The 16,301-nt window shown below is 39.6% G+C and overlaps 1 protein-coding gene across 4 annotated transcripts in view; it reads right to left on the bottom strand.

Annotated features, from left to right (window-relative positions):
* The window catches only part of LOC140356635 (disco-interacting protein 2 homolog C), a 179,185-nt gene that overhangs the window by 9,504 nt on the left and 153,380 nt on the right, over positions 1 to 16,301 (bottom strand). For 2 of the 4 annotated variants that reach the window (XM_072441766.1, XM_072441768.1), the window contains exons 24-35: positions 11,439 to 11,519; positions 10,658 to 10,781; positions 10,045 to 10,166; positions 9,848 to 9,959; positions 9,664 to 9,773; positions 8,891 to 9,021; positions 7,985 to 8,153; positions 7,038 to 7,208; positions 4,095 to 4,124; positions 1,520 to 1,581; positions 216 to 273; positions 54 to 128 (exon numbers count right to left, since the gene is read on the bottom strand). In XM_072441766.1, coding sequence (XP_072297867.1) covers positions 54 to 128; positions 216 to 273; positions 1,520 to 1,581; positions 4,095 to 4,124; positions 7,038 to 7,208; positions 7,985 to 8,153; positions 8,891 to 9,021; positions 9,664 to 9,773; positions 9,848 to 9,959; positions 10,045 to 10,166; positions 10,658 to 10,781; positions 11,439 to 11,519 — 1,245 coding nt within the window. The remainder of the gene's footprint in view (positions 1 to 53; positions 129 to 215; positions 274 to 1,519; positions 1,582 to 4,094; positions 4,125 to 7,037; positions 7,209 to 7,984; positions 8,154 to 8,890; positions 9,022 to 9,663; positions 9,774 to 9,847; positions 9,960 to 10,044; positions 10,167 to 10,657; positions 10,782 to 11,438; positions 11,520 to 16,301) is intronic. The other 2 variants (XM_072441769.1, XM_072441770.1) reach the window with 1 other exon arrangement.

Here is a 16,301-nt window from a genome sequence, read left to right as displayed (position 1 = left end):
TCGTGTAAAAAACCCTAAAACAGCACATTCCATCCCCTTAATAATCATCAAACCTCTCCCAGATGCGACTCTCCCATTGGTCCTTTGGTCTTGGGGTTTGCGATGATGATGCGGACTCCAGGAAGGATCTGAGGGAACAGGAACAGTTACAATACTATTCACATGTCCACCTGGAATTAATACATGTTAATACAAACATAAAATACTGTATATACCTTCCCCGACTCCATTAGGGGTAAACTGTGCGGAGACCCTCGTTCCACCATTCGGACCCTGAATGTAGAGAAAGAGTTGCGGCATTTATTGTACTTTACATTTGTAGGTGGGGCTGTAGTAATTGAATTTCCAGACACGTTTGAGAGGAAAGCTCAGTTTGTTTTGGTTTATTTTACTGTGTACACGCGGAAAATCTAAAATAGTTTAAGTTTGTGGGACACTTTGCGAACTCTTGCACACGAATCTCCAGTGGAGTTTCCACATTGTCAGCTTCACTGTAAAATAAATAAATAGAAATGTAACTTTTCATTCAGGTCTCTTTCTCCTGGTGTAAACCCACTGCAGCTGTAACTGACTCTCAATAATATTATATCAAAAGTCCTACAATTTCTGGCAGTTTTCAGGAAATGTTTGCTTTTATTTTAAATAGATTTGTATTTGCACTTTGTGATCAGAATGTTTTAGTGTTTGGAGGAAATGTTTTTTCAAGTTTAAGTCAAAATATTTAATAATTCATTCTTGTTGGTTTTAGACTTGTTAAGAAAAATGTCGTGCCACTTTAATCATTTAGACTAAACCTTTAATTACTTTATTCAAAAAGAAAATGAATTAATTTGGAATTTTATTACATTGCTTTATGGGACATGTACAGTTAGTTTATGCTCTGCTTTGGGGCATAAAGAAAAATCATAGTTTTAAATCGATGAATGAAATGTATATAATTTAACTCATAGTTTTGGTCTTTATGACTATTGATTATTTTGTTTTAGTATAAATATGAGATTGACTAAAACTTAACGATAAAATATCTTAGTCGACAAAACAAACACTGTATATGTCGCCTGCTTAAGATAATCCTTTATTGTCCACACATGGGGAAATTCCATTGTTACAACGCAGTAGATACAGAGGTAGATACGGAGAAAAAGAACAGATAACTTATAGGAAGCTTGTCTGCACTGATCTGTATTCTTTGGCTGTAATATTCCACAGTATGGCATTAAACCTTTCTATCTCCATGGAAACAGCAGGTGACACCACTAGGCCAAGTTGCAGGGCATGTTTTTAAGGTATTTTTTGTAAGGCAATAAAACACATGATAAATGAGCGCTACGTTTAATTCAAATCAAATCTTTAATCCAGTGAACATTTTAGATATTTTGGAATGATAATAATTTGCTGTACTAATGAACTCCATCATTATTTACTTTTTAGTGTTTGTCTTATTCCCCTTTTGGTGTTGATTTCTGACTATGATCCATTGAACAGGCAGTAAACACACACAGTAGAGTGGGTGTCGTACCTGTCGTGGCGCAGCGCCCTCATGTCCACAAACACTGTGGTGGGGTCTGGACCTGATGTGCCCTAAAACAAAAGTCAAACGCTCATTATTCACATGCCACACATCACATGGACAGAAGCAAGTACACGACAGCAGCTGCATGTTTCTACGGGCTCTACGGCACGTGCAATACCCCCACACACCAGAGGAGGAGCTACAGAGGAGCTACAGGACTGACTGTACATGCAGCGGAGCGACGGCAATAAAGGACGGAGAGTTTGAATCATGATCGTTTCATCCAGAAAACAGGAGCAAAGCAGAGCCACAAAGTCTAAAGTGTGAGACAAATTGTGCTTTTTTCAGGTACTTTTAAATTGTAAATTGCAATATTGATTTAAAATAGCTCAGTAATAGAAACAGGGCATTTGAATGATAAGCCCCGCCTCTTCATAGTGACATTGTGTTGTAAAATGCACCGTTTTAGAGGTTATTGTAGGTTTGAAAGCGATTTCCACGTGTATGCAAGCAATATTTAGATTTTTTTTCATCTTTTAAAGAATGTAATGTTAAGTTTTATTGATTTTTATTGGCAATAGTGCTATTTGAATCGACTTGAAAACATAAGAATAGTTTGAGTAGATAGAAGGACTGCAAGGTACTGTATTACTGTCTTTTGTCTGTTGTGTTTGTCTGTCTATTTTTCTTTGTCTTTTCTGTCTATGTCACCTTGTTTTATTCTTTTCTATTTTTTACTTATTTAAATGAAAGGATGTAACACTTATCATTAGTGTTGAATCTTCAAATTGTTTATTCTTGTTGTTGGCGTGAGTGTGAAATGGTTTGTCACTGAATAAATGCTGAATAAAAAAGATAAAAAACAAGCAGCAGATTTATGTGTTTTTATTTTTCAAACATGGCTCTATGTGACATTTTAGAACTCTAAATGTGTCACCAGGAGTCATTTTTCAAATAATCACACTAAGTACAGGGATGTGGGCGGGGATAAGGGGTAGGTGAAAAGAGACATTTTCTGAGCACTTGAGCTTCAGTTACAGGACAATAAAGGATTTTAAATCAAACATGCAGGAATCAATCAGAATACAACACTGAGTAAACTAATGATGAGGGAACAAACAAATGCTCATTTAAGTTGATTTAGCGTAATAATAATCATAATATGTCCCCGTTATTCTAAACTTGAGAATTAGAATTGGAAAAATAATGAGATGTTGTGACGCTTTCCTGACAATGCTGTAAAGTTATGAGTGTTTTTATGTAGTTTTTTGATTATATTTACACATATCTTGCTAGTTGTTTGAAGAAAACAACAAACTATCCAAACTTGAAATGATCTAACTACAGTATAAAGACTGTAAAAACATCCCAGGAAAGTGAGTCCCAGCCTTCTCCCGACGTCCCAGTGTGATCCAAGCAGAACCCCACCGCACTGCACCCTTTTATCAGCACTGACACGGTTTGATCTGAAGGCTCTTTTAGTGAAACACCTCGGAAATAATGTCGGAGGGCAACGTGATGATGCTGGAGGGTTTCGAGGTGTCGATATTGGGCAGATATTTAACATTAATGAAATTTAGTCTTTGCCAGTTTGTCCTAAATGCTACAAATTTGTATTTTCGAACAGATTAATGACTAAAAATGGGACACCAATTAGGCTAAAAAAATTACATATTTTTTAATTTATTTTTTTAAGTTAAATGTTTCTTTTTACACTTAGGGCGTCTCACGCATGGGACTTTGGACTTTTTCTTTATTTATTCCATTTTGTCCACATCTTATAAAATGGAACTCTCAAGCTGCTTGATCCGCTGTACATAATAAATAAAGCTGTAACTCTTATTTCCAGTCAAATCAATTATCAGTTTGTACTTCACACCCACAAATACAAAATTACCTTAAAATTAAGTGAAAACTTAAAGGACTTTATATGAATTCCGCCTGGACATTTTTGCTTCATTATAAGTCCCTAAAACAAATTTTTAGTGAATTTACCTTCAGCTTTTAAAAGAGAATTTTCAAAACCTAACAAACTTTAGTGTCAATCAGCCTATATTTAACAAAGAAAATCTAGAGTGAATTTTAAATCTGATTTCCTCTGAGCAGAGCTTGTTTCTACTTATTAGAGTAAAACAGACTTCAGAGTCTCAGCTTCACAAAGGCTCAGGCCGAGTGTTTGTGCTCCAGAGGGTCAGGAATGAAATGGGGGTCATTTTATCAAGCTTTTTAGGAAAAATAGGCCCCTAAGTGAAAGGGGTAACTTGACTTAATCGTCGTGGGCGTTTTATGGTATGGGATCGGTATCAAGAAAAATAAGATATATTTATCAGCCACAGCAAGACAAACTGGCTCAAAAAAGTTATTTCCATATTGTACCATCACCAATATTAATTCAGTAAACTGCAATATCCTTTAAATACAGTAAAGTGACATTTGGATAGTCACATCATTATCAAAAACAAATCCTTTACATTTGACGCTGTTGGGCCTTTGAAACAAACCTCATCAGTGCAGACATTATACAGTTTTAGTAGCTTGTTTGGAGAGTTTGAAGCGTCCTGGGGCTGGTGGTGTTACCTACCTGCTCGGCCAGCTTCCCCAACCTGTGAGGCTGCAGCGGTGGAGGACCGAGTGAACACAGAACACACAGGAGGGAAGAGGCGGAGACACAAAATCAGGTGTGGAGGGGTGATGTGGGCGGGGTTAAACACAAACCAGGAAGAAGATAGAAAAGAATGGAAATGAAACAAATGGCTTCAAGATGGTGCAGAGATCGTTAGGTGTTATAGTTTAAGAGGTGCACATTAGCCATGTCAGAACAAACGGATAAGATAAGATAAGATATTCCTTTATTGTCCCACACATACTAATCGGTACTAAAGCTAGTATCAAAATACTTTGAACGTGTATCGACAGAGGTTATGCAGATGACATCACAACTGACAGAATTTTAGCAGTTAGTGTCAGTGGTGAGTAATGATATTAGTTCATGTAAGAACTCAGAACACAACACAATGTGAAAAGCTGCTGCAACAAGTATACTAAAACTCTGCTTAGTCATTAAAAAACTAGTATGGACGAAAATACAGATAAACAACAGGAACACTGCTGCTACGTGTATCAGTGATATAGACTTTTGATCACACAGTTAAATAAGATATTTGTAGAGGAAATTATTTGTTGTGGGGCGAGTTGAAGTATCCTTTATCTCCCCTTAATGCTAACACACAAGCTAGCCAAGTCGGAAAAACCACACAGAAACTTCTTTCAGATTCGATTTTGCCGTATAAAGTTAATCTAAGCAAAACAAACGATCCGCAGACCAAAAAGAGGCTAAAATCAAATCAAATAACGCAAAGAAACAAATTTGATCAGGTTTGCTGCCCATAGTTCTGCCACTCACTGCTAAAGACATCCATAGACACTAAACCAAGGTCATTGTACTGGGCCCTAGACGACTGCGAGACACTTTATCTGAGTCGATAGTCACACTGGACAATGTCTTGGAGTCTTATTTGTCTCATTCAAAGCGCAAATAATTCAAGCAGTAAAAAAGCCTATTTCCATCTGTGTAATACAGCTAAAATCAGAAAAATCTTCCCTAAACGCGATGCTGAAAAACATATCCATGTATTTGTTACATCTAGATTAGACTACTGTAACTTCCTGCTCACAGCGTGTTTTAAAAGCTCCGTAAAAAGCCAGATTACTAACAGGAATTAAAAGAAGAAAGCACATTACACCGGTGCTCGAGTCTCTTCAATGGCTCCTGTCGAGTTTAGAATCAAATCCTCCTCCTGACCTACAAAGCCATAAATGACATGGCCCCATCCTACCCCAAAGATGCTATAGAACCATATCATCCAAACAGAGCTCTTCGCTCTCAGAATGCTGGCCTTCTGGTGGTCCCAAGAGTCTCTAAAAGTACTGTAGGAGGTAGAGCGTTTAGCTACCAAGCTCCTGTGTTATGGAATCAGCTCCCGACCCATGTTAAATATGCTGACACAGTCTCTTCATTTAAGTCCAGGCTTAAAACGTTCCTCTTCGAAATCGCTTATGGTCAGAGTAGTTAGGAACAGAAATATAAACCCACAGCTTTAGCTACGCTGCCCTAGGAGCAACTATGGGAGAAGTATGACAGCTCGAGCTTCTCGTCCTCGTCCTCGTCCTCGTCCTCGTCCTCGTCCTCGTCCTCGTCCTCGTCCTCGTCCTCGTCCTCGTCCTCGTCCTCCTCCTCCTCCTCCTCCTCCTCCTCCTCCTCCTCCTCCTCCTCCTCCTCCTCCTCCTCCTCCTCCTCCTCCTCCTCCTCCTCCTCCTCCTCGTCCTCGTCCTCGTCCTCGTCCTCGTCCTCCTCCTCCTCCTCCTCCTCCTCCTCCTCCTCCTCCTCCTCCTCCTCCTCCTCCTCCTCCTCCTCCTCCTCCTCCTCCTCCTCCTCCTCCTCCTCCTCCTCCTCGTCCTCGTCCTCGTCCTCGTCCTCGTCCTCGTCCTCCTCGTCCTCCTCGTCCTCGTCCTCGTCCTCGTCCTCGTCCTCGTCCTCGTCCTCGTCCTCGTCGTCCTCGTCGTCCTCGTCGTCCTCGTCCTCGTCCTCGTCCTCGTCCTCCTCCTCCTCCTCCTCCTCCTCCTCCTCCTCCTCCTCCTCCTCCTCCTCCTCCTCCTCCTCCTCCTCCTCCTCCTCCTCCTCCTCCTCCTCCTCCTCCTCCTCGTCCTCGTCCTCCTCCTCCTCCTCCTCCTCCTCCTCCTCCTCCTCCTCCTCCTCCTCCTCCTCCTCCTCCTCCTCCTCCTTCTCCTTCTTCTTCTTCTTCTTCTTCTTCTCCACGAGGAGTGGGACAGACACATCGATGACCTGTGGATCCAGATGATCCTCGAGTCTCTGGAGAAACGGTCTTTACTCATATGGACGGTTCTTCATCTGCCTGGAAGAACTGGTTCTCCTCCTGAGTGGCTCCAGCTCCGTTTTAGAATCTTAATTTTACTTTGCATTAAGTACATTTAATTACTCCTGTGCTCTCGTAAGCGTCAAGACTTTTCCCTGGTGAGAATCTAAACCGTGTTTGACATTTTGGTAGTACACGTATCAGTATTAGATTAAAGACAGGAAACACGTTTATTGAACCACAGATAAGTCATGACAGTGGCTCATGCGGTCAGGTCGTCGGTTCCATTCTTTTGTGTCCTTGGGCAAGACACTTCCCTTCTTACCTACTCCTGCTTTATGATGATGATGATGATGCTGATGCTAATGACGCTTATGTTAATTATGCTAATGAAGTGTCTTGCCCAAGGACACGCAATAGGTGGAGGATTGAACTACTATTGCCCCATCTTGTCGAAAAAGAATACAAATGTAAAGAAATGTAAAGGAGTTAAAGGTGCGCTGTGTCACTTTCCTCCTGAAGAGCGACATAGTGCAGCTTTAAAGTAGCACATGAACTGAAACAGGCCACTCAGTGAAACATGCTGCAGAGGTTCAGAGCAGCAGCAGTGTTTGCAGTATTTGCAGGAGTGCTGAGTGTTGTTCTTGTACCTGCAGACAGATGGCCAGGTTGACTCGGCAGCCGAACGATGTGCTCACGGCTCGTGGGTGAAGGCCTAAGTCTTTGAAGAGTTTGGCGAAGGACTGAGTGAGAGCGATCCTGGGACGCTCCTCTGCCACTACCACGCAGGTCCGGACGCGGGACAGGTCCACGCCCCGCGACTGGAGACAGGTGAAGACAGTGAACAGTAAGTAAGCAGCGTTTTTAACATGTGATATTTATTTTAATACTTAGATAAACACAACAGAACAGAAGCAGACCAGAGAAAAAGCAAAAGACAAACATACAAATCAGTAGACATCCAACGAAATAAATAAAAGAACGTTAAGGCATAAACAAATCAAACCACATGTCCCATTTAAGCCACAGTCCTACAAATGTGTCCCCTCTCAAATCAAGTCCAAATGTCATTGTTTCCATTTTGCGAGTGTCCAGTCTGTCCAGTCCTTGATTGTCGGTGCATTGAAAGAAAGCTCCAGTCTTTAAAAGATTATTTAATACATAACTTAGTGTTTTGAAAGATGGTTTGGTTAGAGCAACATGTTAACCAATCAGAGAGCTGTTTACTAGTTCACTCTTAATGTTACTTTACATTAGCCAGGAGCACCAGGAGGTTTTCCTAACAGGATTTGTAACTAATGAATTTTTAATAAAATCTACTTTTAATAAGATGAATCATCTTTTAAAAAACTGTTGGATTAAAGTATAAAACATCATTGAAAAATAATAATAAAGCATTTGTTAATTTATCTGTTCAATAATATTTTAAAGACCCTTTATTCACATGTCATAGCTTCATACTTAATACCTTAAAAGCATAATATGTTTTTTCATCTCCCTGCATAGACATTCAAATCTGAGGTGTAAATGATCATGAACCCTATATATCATAAGCACAACTGTCTGTGGGGTAGTATAGATGAGATGTGCACGTCACCTTGAGCGCGTCGGTCTGCAGGCCCAGGCCTTTGGTGCACAGCTCCATGACGCTGTAGGAGCAGAAGGTGTCTCGCACCTTGTACTGACTGACCGCGGACAGCCACAGCGAGGGGTTCAACTCCAGCTCAGAGGGAGGGATCAGGATGGACTGGTGACCGCTGTACACGCTGCAAACAAACACATTTCATCTGGAAACTATAGAGATGACCACGGTAGTTTCAAGTTTGGATGTATATCGAAAATTAAAAATGTATATATTTGTATTAATGTTGTTAGTTTGTAGAACTCAGACTCTAGTCGGTCAATACCATAAGAACATCAGCAAATTATAAATAATATAAATGAGTATTATGTACAGTATATTGTACATAACTAAACACAATACCAAACCAAAACAAAGTCTCTGTTTCTGAATTTGAGACTTTACGACTGCAATTCGGAAATAATTTTACAAGTCACAATGATAATATTTAACAGTCCAAGACCAATTACAAAGAGCAAATATTTCCATTTTCTTCAAAAGACCAAACCCAGATTTTCAGCCTTATTTGAGATTGTTCAGAGACTTGGGACTCATTGCATCCTCCTGCTTAGTACTGGTGTTTTTTATCTTGACTTTCAGGATCTTTAAGTTAGATTTTCTTTGTGTGGCCAAACCTAGCAATTTTGCATTTTCAGTGAGGTCAGCATAAAATAATAAAAGACTCCAGCACAGATCAAGGAATTTAATTTGTCAAGTTATTAAAAAAATAAATAATTTTCCAGCCAAAACATTGAAACTGTCATGTTTCCTTGGCGCGCTGTTGTGTATTCAGTTCACTTTGCGTCCTGCATAGTAACACGTCCCCTGGGTGCGTCACATTTCGTCCTGTGAAGATCTGCGTCATGTTTAGTGTGGTCTGACCTGCAGAGGCACCAGAGCACGAAGCCCAGGCCGCAGTAGGGGTCCAGGCAGATGGCCACCTCTCTGGACGGGTACAGCTCACACTGCAGCTTTATGGAGCGGCAGAAGGCACTGGTGGCACTGTGGGACATCTGAAAGCACATGACGCTTAGCATGACGCACACAGGCTGAGTCAGCAACATGCAACAGACAGTATGTTCCGGAAATACTGCTACAACCACGAGCGTCGCATTTAGAAACGAGATCAAACCAAACTGCTCTTTTCAACAACTACAAATCACTCAACAGTGTCAGCCCAGAGAGAATCACTTCACTTTTGGTATTTTGATTCATTTGTGTTGCCATAATTGTGCATTTTTTACCCAACATGCCCTTCCTTTCACAATCATACTGCATGTAAGAGTGATGGTGAAATGTCAACAACAAAAATTACTGTTGATATAAACAATTGACATTATAGATAATATAGGTCTTTATTCAATCTTCTAACGCTTTTCCCCACAAACATTGACATTTATACTCAAAATATTCAAAAGCTAGAAGTTTGAAAAGTTTAATACACTTTTCTACCACCAAAGGAATTTTAAAAAGTCAATAAATGGAGCCTTTGTCGTCATAATCAAGTCTGAATAACAACATCAGGCCGAAAAAAGGACATTTACAGTGGATTTGAAGACATGAAATTTAATGTTAGTGTTAATTAAGCCATGTGTTATTTTTTTTAAAGAATATCCACAGTTTGTAATGTCAGCACACATGTCACCGGCGTGTACCTTGACTCCTGCCAGCATCCCTGTAGTGGACACGCTAAAATCCAGATAGGCCAAAGTGTCTGGGCTCGGCGGTTTGTGCAGCAGTGGGGGCTTCTTCTTCGGCAAATCGTCTAAAATCAAAACACATTTACGTTTATTATTCAATCAATAAATACCAGTGTGTTTGTTTTTCTTCGTTAGTTACCGGTGTCTATCACAGGAGGCCACGTGCGGAGGTCCACCGTGGCCGTGGCCTCCTTGGACCTCAGCAGTTTGGAGATGGCTTGAGTCGTCATGACGCAAACGGACCGACTCACCTGCACAGCAAAAACATACAAAATCAAACGTATTATTCTGGATTTTTTAAAGATCAGAAATGTAAGAAGAATAGGAGTATCTAACCTCGACTATCATCTTGACCGTGGGCAGTGTGGTGGTGATGTTTTGGGGGTGAGGAGGTCTCACTGTGATGGGGACACAGCCGGCGTACAGACAACCGTAGAACGCCACCACCAAGTCCATTCCTGAGGGCGAGGAAGCAAAGGGAACATTCGGTGCGCGTTTTTGTGATTTTTTTTTTCTTTTTTTCTTTGGATTGGGAACGAGAGCGGGAAGGACACAAATTGCAAATTGTGTAACGATTTCTGCCATGTCATTTTTTTGTATTTTAAGAGTGGAGACATTGAAAGTATTATGCAAAACAGTGTACAATCCAAGTCAAAAAACTATTCCTGGCCTCCTCCTTTTGACATAAGTAGTCCAGATGTTCTCCTCTGGGTTTTTAAAGTCTATTCACCTTCTCAGCACAGACATTTTCTTCACTTTACACCGAACCATCTACAACATTCAGCAGCTACTATTTTTAGCCTTTCTAAAACTGAAACTTCGCTCCTTATTGCACCAGCAGTAGGAATCCGTGCATTCAGCAAGTCTTCGATAAAGTAACTTGTTGTTTAAAAAGACAGATGAATGCGTAACGTGGGATGTATTAGTGTTATTTAGTGTGGTGAGTGACCTGGAGGGTAAACTAACGCCACGTGGTCTCCGTCCTGCAGGTGTGCGCGCTCTGACAAGATGGCGGCGATCTTCTCTGCTCTCTTATGCAGCTGGACACAGGTCAGAGAGCTGGCGATGGTGCCCTGTAATTACACTTCAACTATTAGTGGCAGAAGAAAACATAATATTACATTATGAGTGCTGCTGTAAGTAATTTGGCTCAGCGATATGGAGATGCAATAGCTGTAAATGTAAGAGAAGCCTTTATTTAGTTCAAAGGTGTCGTATCAGGCTGTCGTTATTATATATTATAATAACACTTGCAACCACGGAAGCCCTGACATGTAAGATGGAAGAAAAAAGTTTTCAAAGTTAAAATGATGCTTTGTCATGTGAGCTAAAGCACAGGACAAAGCAGGTGCTAATTTTATTAGCTTAATTTTCTATTTATTTTCTTGTCTTTTAGGTTAAAAAAAAAAAAGTTTTCTAATTTATTTTTATATATATATACATACATACATGCCTCTCAGGGCTTCCGTACGCACCTACAACACATTAGTGGAGTTTGGACATTCACAGAAGTTTAGATTCAACTTTATAAAAGCAACTCAAACCAAAACTGATCCAGACATTACCTCAACACTAAGGAGCACTTTCACTGTGAAGCTTTGGCCAAAAAATATGTTGACAATTGCTATGCTACCACGTTTTAGACTATTTAAATGATTTACTCCACATTGTTGCTAACAGAGGGTATTCCAAGCATTTAAATGATAATGTTTCTTATCAAAGAGACTGACCCTGGAGTTGATCAGCGTGTAGAGGACGTGGTCAGGAGTGGTCTGAGCTCTCCACTGCAGCACCTCGGACAGGAACAGGAACTGTACACAAACACAGTCGGCACATTACTATGGACTTTTCACACAATGATACAAACACACAGGCGCTTCAGGCAAAAGAAACAGCTCAACCAACTGTTTATCTTGTATTCAACATGGATCCAACAGACAGACAAGGACAAACATGGACTGTGTTTGTCCCACTCAGAGGCTGACCTTTATACCGCTCCAGACATAATGACTGGAACGCGAGTCAGACAGAGAAAGGTGGAGAATCTGCAACCTTATTACAGTACTTTGCCTAAAATGTTCCACCGTAGCGCATTAAACTGATCTCCATGGTGACAGGCAGGAGGCCAAGTTACAATTAAGATCTGTGGAGAAACATTACTGCTCACATTAGGTTTTAGAGGAATAAAATGACAGCAATGAAAAGAAAATCCAAGGAATGCGAGTGTAATGCCATCCTGTGGAACATTCCAGGCTCAGCAATGGCATCTGCTCAGAGACAGGCCGACGGTGAAGAACTGAAATAGTTCCATGAGCAGCCACCACAGGTCCTCAAATGTATGTTGTGATATTGCACCACTTTGTCACCGTACAAATGCAGGTTTTATAAAAGTTATCGCTCAATAGTCCCACCCAGAAATATCAACGTTTAAGAGGCTAACCAGCTACATGGTAACTAAAGTAAAAAAAAAAAAACATGTGAATATTAAAAATTGTCTTTCAATCTTTTTTTCTTATTATTATTTTCCCCCAATTTTCTTTTTCTCTTTGTATAAAACATGAAATGAACAGAACAAGACACAGATATTGAAAAAGAGTAGAGTACCAGTGGTCCAAAAAAATAAAACTAATGACAAAATAAAAGTTATGAATCCTTTATTTCTCCGTTTACATATTTAAATAGATCAGAACTTCATCATCTCAAAGCTATAAAAATGTATTACTGATTTTACCAACAATTCTACTGGGGAAATCCAAAATAAACGGGAAATTGTGTTATAAATGATGAAGAATGGGAGCATATTTGGAAAAGCACAAAATCATAGGTTTGCAAAGCTCTTTGATCATTTATTAAAAGGTTTTTAAATTTTTTAAGCCAATGGGAAAAATTAAAGCAAGTGGTCGAGTATTAGATAAATACTGACATTCTTTACAAAAAACCTAAAGTTACACAAGTATGTCTGTGATTCACTCAAGTCTAAATAAAGCCATTTAACCAGCCTGCTCTCTGTGCTGTCCACTGAGAGAATATGCACTGCCAAATATAAGACAGGAAGCAGAGAGCGGGAAAACCCCAGCTCCAATGAAAGTTTAATGAAATCGTGGAGTTGAGTCGACAGCCGCGGAGTTATGTTTTCATCGCGCACGAACGCTGCCCCCCTGAGGTCTATGAGGCATGACGCAGCCGCTACAAACAACATCCAGTTTCACAGAGAAGGACGAGGAAGTAAGACAACCACGCAGACAACACTGTGAGCCAGAATACTTGAATAACTGCACAGTGGCAGAGTAGTTAGCTTCTGAGTGCCTGTCTTCCTAAAGTAAAGGTAAATTGCTGGATGCTAGAATGTGTTTTGGTGACAGCCCAGCAAATAACTGGCCATCTCAACACAATCAAGGAAACCAAGCATTAAAGCTCAGGGAGTTTCAAAAAAGTTGTTCTACCATGTTATGAAGTAAATCGTAGCCGGATTTTTGTCTTTGTCGGTCTTTGTTTAAAGTGCATATGACAGGTTAGACTACACTTTTCACTAAAACGCAATAAACAAATGATTATATTTAGGATTTTACTTAAAAAGAAATTGTACAAAAAATCCCCCAGTTCGACCATTTTTATAATTGTACTTCCTGGTTGGACAATTGTACTTCCTTCCTTGGACATGAGCAGCAGATGTGACATAGGTGGAGGTACTTCCACGTTTACCTTGTAACTATAATGTAAACAAAGGCCAAAGTCCATATAAATTACACAATGATTTGACAAATAACAACACCCGATAACACCTTCAGTTTGTTAAAAGATTGATTAGAATGTTGCGTATTGATGAGAGGGAAGGATTCCTTTTAAGAACTCTGGCTGTATATGTGCAAACCACTCAGCCACACAAAGGCTTGCTTCCTGTAATTCCTAAACATTTTTCTTCCCAAAGTGCCAATTGACTTTTTAATTGTTTTATGGTTTGCTCTTATTTATCAAGAATGTATTTAGTTTCATATAACAAAAACAAATCATATTGTATTATGTTGATAAAAACACTAACTTCTGGATATTGAGGTTTAACAGAATATGTGGGATATTTTTTATATATAAATCATTGGCTTGTTAAATATGTCCATCTGCATATTATTTATTTAGACAATAAAAAACATACTCAATAGACTAATCAGATTGTCAGCATTCAAAATTCATGTAAACTATGATTTATTATAACCTTTAATCATTTGAACCTTTCTAAGACAATTCATGAATAAAATAGTCAGTACATTTAGCAGTGCAAGGTTAAGAGAAGCTCACTGCCCAAAGCATAAGCCCCAGTTTCACTTTTGGATGAATTCACAAGTCGCATACTTGTTAAAATATATCCATTCCAGAGAGCATAACAGCATCCTGCAAAATCAGAATACATGATGTGACTCCAACTGTGAAATCTCTTACTTCTGTCCGCAGTTCGAAGTAGATTTTGTGAAGAGAAATACCTCGCACTACTAGACTTTATATGTGATCGTACAGTGCTGCATGTAAAACAGGAAGGATCGTCTTATCGGCCCAAAGAACAGACTTGTCTCTAACATCGAGGCTGAATCAAGCAGAACGAGTCGACAAATGACATGACCGGACCCATCGGCCATTTTGGATCTTCATCCGTCTCCCACGGCAACACACACAACTGCAAAAGCACATCTTCTATCACAGCTTTGTTGACGTCATGCTGTAATATTCTTATATATTGTGAAGTATTTCAATTTGTTAGTGAGTTTACTCCCTCTGAGCCTCACAAAAACATTCCGTTTCAAATTTCCCAGATTTGTGATATTGTAGGTAGAGATTCTGAGCTTTTTAAGTTCATAAATCATTGTCAAACTAATTTCTGTCCTCAAATCACGTTCATTACAACTGTGTGTATGTTTTATATTATATTTTGCATGTCGGGTCAAGCTCACTGATTTCTAACAATTCGTAATGTGGGAATGCCTCACGGATATTAAGGAATGTATGATTTTCAGTAGAAACAATATTTAAATTAAGTGTCCCCTTAATTTACAAGACAATTTCTGTAAAACAAAAAAATTAACAGTGACAAAACCAATAGTAGTCAAGGCTACAACTACGACTACAAAACTCTAAGTCCTGAACCAAGACTAAACATATCGTAGGCCACATGAGGATCTAGACCACAGAATCCAAACCATGACGAGCTTGGTGCGAATTGTGGCATCTCTGCAAATGTGAATTTTAAAGAGTACCGTATTTTCCGGACTATAAGTTGGACCAAAAAAGGCACAATAGAGAAGAAAAAAACATATATAAGTTGCACTGGAGTATGAAATCAGGTTGCAAGTGTGAAAATAACAAATAATATCACATATAAGTCGCTCCAGAGTATGAGTATAATTATATAAGTATAAGTCGCGGCCAAAACTATGAAAAAAGGTCCAACTTATAGTCCGGAAAATACGGTAAATCAACTGCATTAATATAGAGATTGTTTAAACTATTAAAAATGTAGAAGATTTGATCCGCTGAAGTTAAAAGCGGGCTCCCCATGGCTGAATGCCGCAGGCTGTGTTTCTCCGCCCTGAAAAAGTCCTGAAATATTCATGAAGCCACAACAGTGAGTGGTCCGTGACGCGCTCCCAGTCTCATTTACATCTGCCCAGTGTCTGACAGCTGGGACACTGCCTACAACCACTGCATCCACATTTGCCGTCCAATTTGTCCAGTTTCTTGTGGAGATTTCAAAGGAAACTGTTCCTTTGTTTTGACAGTAGACTTCCCAGAGAAATGTAGTCATGAGGTGTGAGGTCCAAAATACGATGCTTGTACCCCAACATCACCAGAGCTATTAAAGTGGACATACTGTGCTTTCTTGCTGCTTTATACATACTTTTGGTCACCTTGGTATTTCTATTTCACAATTTCTAACTGACAAGCTACACCTCAGTTTCCAATGAGGTATTTAGGCCCTTGAAAAATAAATATATAAATGAAGCCCTTAGGCAACGTGACCGCCATGCTAATAGAGCAAAGCTTTAGGGATCATCTCAAAATAGGTTGAAGCCGACTTTGCTTGTTGTGAAATGTAACTTGCATAGCGATTTAAAGCAGCCAATCAGAAACATTGCTTGAATCACTTCCTGGTTGAGTGAGTTGAGTCTGCATGGTGCTGGCGTAGCGGTTGAATGGGATGTGCCGTAGGGTCCCTAGGGCCCGTGGACCATGTGGATTGAGTAAACAAACATGTCGCGACAGGTGACATTATTTGGAGAGTTCATAACTTCTACTGATAAACATACCAAAGAATGTTCAGGGACTAAAGGTGAGCAAGGTCTGTCAAACTACCATCGTTTTGTCAACGCGTACGTCATAAAGGACAAGACATATTCACAGGTGGACAGAATACTTCATACTGTCTGAATCAGATGCCATATTATGTATATATGTAACTAATTATATTGTTCAAGTTTTGAGAGTTTATTTGATAGTGAGATTTCAAGCAATGACTATTAAGCTGTTATGTTTTAATGTTTCTTTTTAAAATACATTTTATATGATGCCAGAAATGTTTGTTTTTTTAGTCTTTTGAGGGGGGGAGG

This window comes from Eucyclogobius newberryi, unplaced genomic scaffold (genome assembly GCF_026437365.1).
Source record: "Eucyclogobius newberryi isolate DKJ021-1_F unplaced genomic scaffold, fEucNew1.0.hap1 SCAF_12, whole genome shotgun sequence".
In the NCBI taxonomy this organism is placed as follows: Eukaryota; Metazoa; Chordata; class Actinopteri; order Gobiiformes; family Gobiidae; genus Eucyclogobius; species Eucyclogobius newberryi.
The sequence above is the reverse complement of the archived record's forward strand: the minus strand, read 5'-3'. Positions and strand labels throughout refer to the sequence as shown.